Raw genomic sequence first — 11176 nt, 5'->3', positions numbered from 1 at the left:
AGTCCATCACCAGTGCCGGATTTACATATAAGCTAAACAAGCTATAGTTTAGGGCCCCACTCTCTGGGGGGGCCCAAAAAAAATTAAAGGAAAAAACCACTGGATGTACATTTCCAAAATATAATAAAAAAAAACACAAATAAAATACAGCAACAGTGTTTTGTGTTGTGTATAGGCTCCTATGATGTAAGTTATGGGCTCCGCCTGCTAGCCTGCTCCCTAAAATATCAGTGGTTTACTCATTTATATATCAATTACTTTGATAAAATACATATTTTGTTACGTGCAAATGGCGTTAGATACCTATTAGATCCATAAATTACCATACAGCATATATTCAACACAAAAAACAGCGACAATTTGTTGTTGACAAAGGACCACACTATGGAGAGGTTTGGGGCATGTGCAGAGTGTCCTGAGAGGCACGCTCCCTCAACTGATGGCACCTGCGCTCGAAAGCGCCAACCTTCCTCTTGGAGGGCGCGAGGAAGATTCTGGCGCCAAACCTCCAGGGCGCTTGGCCCTGGCCAATCGCGGCGACTGTGCGTGAAGCTCTTCGGGGGCCCCCACGGCAGTGCCAGGTCGACAGGGCTGCGCGCGCGTGGCGGAACGTCACACCTTCGCATCCCCCGCGCGCGGCAGTGGTACATCCTGCGTCTCCCCCCGGCGGCTGCGGCGCGAGTAGTGCAGTCTGCGGAGCGAGCGCTCTTCCTGGACAGAGCAGGTTTCTCCGCCTGCGAGAGGTGGAGGCGAGCGCAGAGGGAGCGCAGCGCGCGTCGACGCAGCACGTCAAGGCAGCAGCTGAGCGAAGAAGAAGAAGCCCGCATTGCCACCCGCTCGTTCGTCTTCGCGAGGCATGGCGAGGCGAGGTGGGCTCCGGGCGCTGCTGCTGGCGGCGCTCTGCGGCGCGCTGGGCGCCTTCGCCTTGCGGCAGGGCTCCGAGGCGGAGCAGCCCGAAGCAGCAGCGGCGGGCGGCGGCTCGGCGAACCGGCGGCGTCGCCTCAGCCAGGAGGACGGCATCTCCTTCGAGTACCACCGCTACCCGGAGATGCGCGAGGCGATGGTGTCGGTGTGGCTGCAGTGCTCGTCCATCAGCAGGATCTACACCGTGGGCCGCAGCTCCGAGGGCAGGGAGCTGCTGGTCATCGAGCTCTCCGACAACCCGGGCGAGCACGAGCCTGGTAAGGGAAGCCCCTGGCCCCAGACGCAGCCCCCCGGGTAGTGCTGTGGAGGTGGTGGGGGTGGTGGAGTGTCCTGGGTGTCTCCTCTTTTCTCAACCCCACCGCCCCCATTTTTTCATTTGCTTTCTCAGGTGGAATAAACAACCTCTCTCCCTTGCAAACCCATGCCTTGTTTCTCAGCATCGAGGTCACCGTGATCCCCTGGATGGCGGTGGGTCTATTTCGGGGATCATGACCTCATGCAGAAAGGAGAGTTAGGAGACCTTTGAAATCCCGACCATGGTGACCCCCCTTTTATGGCAGCGAGGGTACAATGTGCTGTGTTCCCAGCACGGTTATGTGCGTGCGCAGACCTGGAAACGCAGAGCATGCAACGGATGCTATGGTGATAATGATAATCTTTCCTGGTAACCAGGCTTTGAGGATCTCTGCCTACACCTTTGCAGCCATGATTTTGACTCGGCTTAGTGGGCTGGCTGAGCTGCTAGTGTGATGGCAGAGGCCACGTGCGGGGCATTTCACCGTGCGATGGCTTTGGATGGGCAGCTGAAATCTTCCTGGTTTAAGGGAATTAGTTGGGGAAAGGATTCATCTGAGCGGGCCTTATTGGAGTGGGAAGAGAAGCAGGTACCATGTTTCTCCGAAAATAAGACAACGTCTTATATTTATTTTTCTTCAAAAAACACACACGGTGGCTTATTTTCAGGGGATGTCTTATTTTTATTACATGTCCAGCCTAGCCTCTTCCTTGGCGACCTCCAGAACTGCGCCTATCACTATGTCTTATTTTCGTGGTATGGGTTATATTGCGCAAATGCTTAGAAATCCTGCTACGGCTTATTTTATGGGTATGTCTTATTTTTTGGAGAAACAGGGTAGAGAGCCATTTGGCGGGATGGTTTCTTATAGACTTGAATCTCCAGATGCCATTGAAGATGGCCCTCCCATAATCTTCCACCACTGGCCGCGCTAGTTGGGATTGATGGGAATTGGAGTCTTAACTACACCTGGAGAGGCACAGGTTCCCCATCACTGTTATAGATCAAGGTACCAGCCACATGTCAGGTTGCATAGGAAGGCCTCTGTCTTCAATCTTTAAAGAGCCAGTAGCCATTGATGGAAAGCCACATATGTAGCACCATGACTTGGTGGAGACTAGCTCCATCTCTTTCTGTCTCTCTCTTCACACACACGTGCGCGCGTGCACACACACACACACAATGTTAAAAGTGTAACACGGTTCCTCCTATTCAGAGAAATGCTTCTCCACAGCAGCTGCTTGATGCAGTAACAGTAGTAGCTAAAGTTTCTCTGAATACATGAATCGGCCAACAGTATTTACCATACAGGCTGGCTGGTAAGGAAATAGGTTCACACAAAAAGTTATTTATTTGCTTTGTGATTTGTAGCCTGTTTTTCTGTGAAAACAATTCACAAAGTGCCACTTCAAGATATTTACTTTTTTAGTGACAACCATACCCATTGAAATATTAGCCTCTGTCTCCCATCTGTCAGTAGCCTCAGTTCTTTATTATTTAAATACTTTCATTTAATTAAATAATTTCTATACCACTTTTCATTATAAAAACAAAAACAAATATCAAAGTGGTTTACCATCTAAGAAAACTTTACAGACGAAGAACAAATATAAAACACACATTTTTAAATCAGCATAATTAACAGGAAAGTATGATATTCTTTTAAACATCAGAACATTACAGATAAAAATCAAATACAAAAACACAATGAACTCTCCAAAACAGCACCACTAATAGCTAAACAAAATAACTGAGATAAGGAGCTGCACCCATGCTGCCTACTCCACAGTAATGGCTCCCAAATGCATCCTTAGCAGTCTTTCAAATCAAAGCCTCATATTTGTGCATTCCAACCAAGCATACAGATACCCGGTAATTAATCCCCAGTCAAACAGTTATTAAAAAGTGAATGTTTGGTCTACAAAAATACACGGCAGCACTAAGCATAATTTACAACCAGCTCATTCATTCTAGGGCAATGTAGTGTCATATAACCAGCAACAAAAATACTCCCATCTAGACTCTCACCCTCATAGGGTTGTATTCTATACTGGTTCAGTGTCTCACACTGAGTGGTACTGAAGAACTTTGAAACAAACGAAAACATTACTACTACTACTTCTCACTTCGGACAGCAAAAACTACCCAACAAGGCTGGGTCAAGACATTTTGGTTCCTGGGGCAAACCACCAAATGGCACCTTCCTCCCCACGAGGGAAGAAGTGGGGAGTAAAGATCTACATCCGAATCTGCCAGCTGTATGGGTCCTGCCGCCTGAGGCAGTCACCTCACCTTGCCTCATGGGTGGGCCAGTCCGCCACCCAATATTACATCACTTCTTTCTCCTACTTGGATAATACATTCCACAACACAAACTTAAAGAGGTTAGTGCCCTCATGCAAACTCCAAAAGGTTTGCACTGTAGTGTGGCAGCAAGCCAGATAGCCATAGATGTTTCTACTGTCCTCCTCCTGGAATCAGCAATGAAGTGCTGGTTGGTTGGCATCTAGGAACAGAGTCGGCAAGCAGATGGAATGGCTCAGGAGCAGGTCAGCATCCTATTAGTTGTTGAAAACAGAGATCCCTGCAAATATCAAAGCTGCATGGATCAACACATTGGGCAACAGGCACAATAAACAGGAAGCCAGTTTTTGTTTTAGGTGAATCTCGTCGTAATTCTCATTGATATAGCAACAGAAATATAATGATGAGATACCATTTGAATGAAAACATTTCCATTCACCATAGCCTTTGCTGTCTATTACTGTCTGCCATGGTAGAATGTGGACTTAATGACCACTTGATTGTTATTTATTGTATTTAATGTTTTCAGCGGCTTTACATATTCTGCATTGTATTTTATTGTTTGCTTTGAGGTGCCAGCATAACAGGTGGGATGTAATTATTTAATCAGTAAATAATGAACATACGATTGTCATAAGTCAGATCTGCCAGACAAATATCTAGACCTTTGAGAGCATCAAAAGATTCTGATGATAGATGCATACACCAGGCAACAGTGACGATGAATTCTAGAATAGTATCTCTCTTACCGCTAGATAGGGCAAATGATAGAATGACACTCAGGATTATACATTGACTGATGAGCACCAGTTGTATAAGAATAAATCAAGTTAATTAGGAAATCATTGTATAATAACGCATAACTTGCTCTGTTTTAAAAGCCCTAGGACAGGCATCCCCAAACTGCGGCCCTCCAGATGTTTTGGCCTACAACTCCCATGATCCCTGGCTAACAGGACCAGTGGTCAGGGATGATGGGGATTGTAGTCCAAAACATCTGGAGGGCCGAAGTTTGGGGATGCCTGCCCTAGGACAATGGGAAACGAATGTGGATTTCTTCTTTGCTTGTTCCCTTGAATTATGCCAAGGCTTTGGATTAGATTCTATTCACTTCAAAGGGACTTCAGAGTCTATAGATGATCTTATTTGTTGGCCACACACAATGTTTGCAGCTTTATTTTGAAAAGCTTGCTGAGCTCTTGGGGATGGAAAGCTTGAGGTTAATTATTCTGCTCCTTTTATGATTTTTCATGACATCAATTCTCAGAGAGCCAGTGCTTAGAGTCTGTATGGAGCATGACATGACAAAGTAGGGTTTGTCTTCTTGACTTCAGATCTATTATCTCTCAATCTAGCATTTTAAAGGGGAGCTGCCCATTGGTTACTCTGTCGCTTTTAGGAGAGGACAGTTGTTATGATGTCCATAGGTGGAAATGCTGGGTCATGTTAACAATATTTGTGAATGGTGAAAATTGTGTTAGGCTGTAGTCTTGTAACCATTTATTTAGAAGTAAACCCTATTGAACTCCATGGGGCTTATTTTTTAGTAGACATGTACGGGATTGCGCTGTTACTGCGTATGTTAATGTGTAAAACTTATTATGTGGTAAGTCTGGGATGGGAGCTGGAATATCGTTCTTGTTGAAGCAGTGCTCCTGCTGTCTTTGTCGTCAGCAAGTTGCCCTGCTGACATACTGTAATTGTATTGTACTGAAGTACATGAACATATGGAGGCTGAGAAATCTTGGTTGTGATGGGTCTGACATTTTTTTTATATAAAAAAGCACAACAGAATGATTTATATTTAGCATTCCTGTTAAAGCAACCAAACATATCCCATAATCTAAAAGATAAAATGAGGCTCAGCAACTTTCTAAGATTAGTATACAAGTGCTTTTAACTATAAACTAAGATTTAGGCTTGCATTATATCAGGAAATAGGAATAAAAAACAAAATAAAATGGATTATACAGCCTGCATCGTATCATCAATGGTACTGATGGACACTTCTCAAAGAACTAATACTATGACACTAGTTTGCATAAATTAGAGCAAGACTCAGAAGTTGCTCTGCAGCTTTTTTGTATGGTAAAGCTACATAATGTACCAATTGTCCTTCATTGCCTGGAAAACCGAGGTCTTCAAAAGTTTTATTTTTGTTCTTCCTAGGAAAACCCTAGCTCGCCTTAAGATTCAGCCACATGTTCTGTCAAGTCAAAATAGTTCTTAGCTGCTAGCACGGCTTAATCTTTGTTTGGTTGTGTGTGTCTTTGCAAATTCCCAAAGTGGTACCCCTTCTAAGCTGAGCAAGAGAATGATTTGACTTTAATTTGCCAAAGCTTTCTTTTTTTATTAGAGACTCAATGTCTTTATACCAAGAGATCAGTGAATTAACCTTGGGTTTTGTGAATAGAGGCTTGATTGTGAGAACTCCCAAATCTATTGGGAGAACAATGTGGGAGTGATGAATACTGCAAGTGTCAAGAGCTGATGAAGACATTGAAGGGAAGGAAAATATCAGGAAGAAAACCTGCTTGGGACCATATGTTTGTGAAACTTGCACACCATGTAAGGATGAAGGGGGGACGGACCTGTTTCAAGTATGTGTGTATGTGCACACACATATTTAAAGGGAAATAGTCCACAAAACAACTTATAACATGTTTAAAAATACAAATCCAGGCTTATAAAACTGTTTAAAAACATACAACAAAACAATAAAATCAAAGCTCAGCAACAGCAGCAATGACTTATCCACACTCCACTAAACAGCCTCCATTTAGGACTCTTCCCTGCCTATTTTATTCCCCCCCCCTGAATTTTTGCTAGTATTTCAAATATACATTCCAAGGTGTCACTGGTATCTAGTCTGGCTGTTATACAAAACAGAAAAGGCAGTGGTCTGTGACTCATATTTCTGCTATTCCCATCCCTGCTGGAATTATGTGAAGCATGAACTTGTGGGTCTTGTCTCTGAGGAGTTCTATAGGGGTTGGATCCATGAAGGTTGGAGCTCCCCCCACCCAAAAAAGTGAGAAAGGTGTCATAACAAGGCACTAATTCATTACAGGCTGAATGCAGTTTATGCAGAAAACTTAGCTGCATTGAAGTAATTTCTGTACATTAATGTGTTTCAGCTTGTAAATTAACCATCATACAATCATGTTAAAAACCTGTGTCGTCGTGGGTTCCTCATTGTACTTAACATTTTCAGGTTACTTGTTCTACATGATTTTGCACTTTGGGGGCATCGCGCCATATTTTGGAGCTTAGGAAGTGGCTGAGAATTATGTTGCATGGTAAGAGCCTAGCAATCTCTTTGCTAGCACAAAGCATGGCAGTTTTAATAGATTTCTGCCAGCACAAGAATTGGGTCAGCCTTGGTCTCCATACAAAACCATGGAAATGGCATTTGAACCTGAAGGGAAATTGCCACTTTGAAGGTAAGATTTGAACTTGGGACTGTCACTTACCAGAGAAGATAGCTTGTAGATGCAACTATGGATGCTTTTAGATTCTTGAAGTGGGTTTAAAAAGCAGTTACATCCCACCTTGTTCCTAGAATAACAATAGCCACACTTACGACCTACATTTAAAGCATTGTGATACCACTTTAAACATTCATGGCTTCCCCCAAAGGATTCTGGGTGTTTGCTAAGGGTGCTGAGAGTTGTTAGGAAACCATCTATTCCCTTAGAGTTCCCTGTGAAGTGGGATTGGTCATTATACCAGTCTGGGAGGGAATTGCATTTCTGGAAGGGGAACAGGGGTCTTCCACCAGCCCTCAGCACCCTTATCAAACTAAAGCTCCTGTAATTCTTTGGGGGAACCAGTGACTAATTAAATGGTATCATAGTGCTTTCAGTGTTTGATGTAAATATGGCCAATAGGTTAAGTACTCTGTGGAAGGCCAGTAAGTTTGTTAGGCTGATAATATAACAAATCTGGTCAGCTGTTGCAGTCATATATAATGCACATGTCTTCTGTCTGAGTGCATACCGGTACTTCAGGGAGCTTAGATTTCATAAACAAGCCATACATATATATACCGTATATGGCTGTATGTTGTTCTTAACTGTTTTGCAAAACTTAGAAAGCACAAATTAATACAGTTGTTGCTCTTCTGTTTGATTTATTGAATAACACTGAATAAGAATGCTGCATGTTAAATATTGTGACCTATGCTGATTTTTTGGAGGAGGTCTGGAAAAGAAAGAGGCTCAGCCTGCCTGCTAAAACCTTTTTCGTATGGATCTATGCCTCACTTTGTGAATATGCACATGAGCATATTTTGTATCATGTATATCAAGCTGAACTTTGAGAGGATCATTTAGGCCTTAAAGCGAGCCTCCAATTGTTCATTGGCAGCAGAGGCTTGCTATCACCGCCAAGCAGCTGACTGCACTACAAAGTTCCCTAGTAGGGACTCCATTGTGCAGCCAAACCCACCCCACCTCCCCAAAGCAGATCTTGAAGTTGGCATGAATCAGCTGATTGGCGGTGACTTCAAGCAACACTTGAATCAGCTTGGCTCTTCCTTTCCTGCAAGGGAAAAATGAATCACCCGACACCATGGTGAAGTCAGGTGGTTGACAGGTGGGTGCCTACCCCCAAACCACCTGCAAAAGTGGCCCACTGTGGGTGAAGGAACCCAGGAACTCAGGAACCCATGATCTGGCTGCTGGATGGGCAAGGTTCAAAGATAAAAATTGCATTGCATTGAGCTGCAGTTTATACATGGGATTTTTTTTTTAAAGCAATCTTTGACATATATGAAAGGTGATATAGCGTGACCAAGAAACTGAACCCTGGATGAGGCTGTGCAAATGAAAGCAGGACCATACATATAGGGCCATAGAGTAAATTTCAGTGACTGCAGTCACTAGGGGTGAAGAAAGCAGATGGAGAGAAGCACGTTGAGGTATCAATGAGATTGCACAAGCAACTAATCTGATTTCCAGAAGGCATCCCAATCCCAGGAAAACAAGAAGTTACCTTATACAGACCATTGGTCTGTCTAGCTCAGAGTTGTCAATAGTACAGTTGTATCTCCGGTTGCGCATGGGATATGTTCTGGAGCTCCGGTTGGATCCTGAGGTGTGCGTATTTGGAGGTATGGCGCGTAGAGCGCTTCTGCGCATGTGGCGAAACCCGAAAAAATACTTCCAGGTTTGCCTGAAGGATACATAACCGGAGGTGAACGTAAGTAGAGGTACCACTGTACTGTATACTAATTGTCAGCAGCTCTCAAGGGTTGCAGGCAGGAGTCTTTCCCAGCTACACCCAGAGATGCTGGGGATTGAACCTTGGACTTTCTGCATGTAAAGCAGATGCTCTGCTACTGAACTATGGCCCTTCCCTAAATATTTCTACCAGTGTTTTGTGTGCCTGCATATAGTTACTTTAGGGTTGGCACCCTAAAGTTTCTAAAATATTGCTGTTGAAACACCATGTGAAATGGACATGTGAAAACATATATATATATATCCCACATTTTCCATAACATCCATATTTTATATCTTTTTTTCCCTTTTTTTTACAACTTCAATTTAACCTTCACACCTCCTCCTTTCCATCCATGGGTTTCTAAAATAATGGGGTCAAGTACGCTTCCCAACTTTAATTCTGACCACCCTTTTACCGTAATATACTCCAGGGTGGCCTTTTAGTTCGCTACTGCTTGTTAGTTAATAGAGGTTTACACACTCTTTGTAGCTTGTAGAAAACTTCCTGTAGATCAGCTCACCACAGCCAGGACAGACCTAATGGACTGGTGTCTTGAATTAGTTATAAGAAAAGTGTTTCTTTCTAAAAAACAACAACCCCAACAACATAAAACTCTTTATTTAAATACCCTACAATGTATACATTAGAGACAAGAATAGTTCTCCAGGAACAGATCTGGCTTATTGTGTCATTCTTTTAAAAGTATCTTGGCAAATCTTGAAAACCAATGATGCACTTTAAAAAAATACAGAGTGGCTTTTTCCCTAGACTCTTCTCCTAGAGCTGCTAAATGTTAAAAATGGGAGAATGCCAGCTTTTGCTTGGCCAAAAGTCTTTGATGGTTTATTGAATGCTAGCAAAGGATAATAGATTTTTTTTGTGAAAAATGTAACTGGAGTACAGAGTTCCTATTTTAAACCTATTTACTGTGCCCTTTCTCAGAGATAAGTAAAACAAAAACATAAACCTCAGGAACAAGTTGCCCCACAACCACCTTGTCTGAAGAACTTACATGATCACAGGCTATATCTTGATTGGAATTTGCTAAATATATTTTTTATGCTGCAGCTCATTTTGACCAGCAATATAAAGGGGTCATATAAGCTGTAGTTTCCATTGCCTCACAAAAAAGCAATAAGTAATAAACTGCCTTACTCCTCCGTATTGATGTTGCTTCTCTGTAATAAATGGTTTGTGTCTTCCTTTTGCTAATCGGATCAAACTGATGACTTAAATTATCTCATCTGGATTCTTCACAGCATTGCATTTCACACCAGCATCATGAATCACAGCAATTCAGGCAGATGATGTGCAAGAAAAGAGGAGAGTGACTTATCTATAGCATACTGCATTGCCTAGATAATGTAAGGCTCCTCATGGCAGAGGACCCAGAAATTGCAGGGATATGCATGTAGGGATGTGTAGGGACTTTCCATGTCCTAGGTTCAAAAGTCAAATGCTGCCTTAGTCTGGAGGGTTGTTATTTTGGCAGTCTTCCCTGGGATGCCTGGATTAATTTATGATTCTGAAAACCTACAACATAAAGTGGCTTGGGACTATTTTGAGTGAAACAATCGCATCTTCGTTGTGTCCTTTCCTTGGCATCATTCTCACATACTGAAGTAATATGCTGAATTATATTAAGTTGTCATGCACAAGGCACAAGAGGCTCGAAGCAATTCATTTATTTTTAAATTATTTTTATTTGCCATTCTCTGGAGGTTTGTGGTACCGCTACATTTTCCATGTTCTTCATTATTGTTATCTCTGATTACTTTTTATTCTGACTTCCTCTGGTGGTAATTGACAAGAGCCCTGTTGGATCAGTCCATCATCCTGTTTCATACTGTGGCCAACCAGGGGCCTTTGGGAAGCCCATATAAAACAGAACATGAAAGCAATAACTCTTGCCTTGTGTTCCCAGCAAATAGTAATTTGTAGGCATACTGCCCAGGAATCAGAGGCAGGCAGTGACCTTAACTAGAGTTTTAGAATCTGATTACATTTTGGTCAGTCCTGGCCCTTGTACCATGGATGATTTCCATGCTCAGTTGCTTTTTTTGGTGAGAAAATAGAGATGATGCCTGTATTCTCCCTCTTTTGACGGATTCTGCTGTAATCTATAGCCTTCTCCCTCTCCGAAGCCTAAGCGTGGGGGAATGGAACATAGCAGCAGTCAAACAGCATCATTCCTGATACAGCTGTTGTGGCTCAGATATTTCTTGGTACTTATAAATAGTGGCATTCAGTTGTATGTCATTTTTCTTCACCTAGCTACAGAAATTCCATGTGCATACAACAATGTTTTGTTCTGCTGTAGTTATCTGGCTTGCACACCAGTGAAAATTAAGCATGCCTGAAGCTAGTGTGTGTTTTAAAAACCAGAATCTAGTTACTAGGTGTTGGCTTATTTAGTGTTTGAAATGA

At 42.9% G+C, this 11176-nt stretch overlaps 1 protein-coding gene across 1 annotated transcript in view; it reads left to right on the top strand.

Annotated features, from left to right (window-relative positions):
• The first annotated feature begins 736 nt into the window (after positions 1 to 736).
• Positions 737 to 11176, top strand: part of CPE (carboxypeptidase E) — a 61791-nt gene continuing 51351 nt past the window's right edge. Inside the window, exon 1 of the mRNA XM_035113160.3 lies at positions 737 to 1181. Coding sequence (XP_034969051.1) covers positions 857 to 1181 — 325 coding nt within the window. The 5' untranslated portion in view covers positions 737 to 856. The remainder of the gene's footprint in view (positions 1182 to 11176) is intronic.

Source organism: Zootoca vivipara, chromosome Z1 (assembly GCF_965207765.1).
Source record: "Zootoca vivipara chromosome Z1, rZooViv2.hap1.1, whole genome shotgun sequence".
Taxonomy (NCBI): domain Eukaryota; kingdom Metazoa; phylum Chordata; class Lepidosauria; order Squamata; family Lacertidae; genus Zootoca; species Zootoca vivipara.
This window is presented reverse-complemented; position numbering and strand designations above follow the sequence as displayed.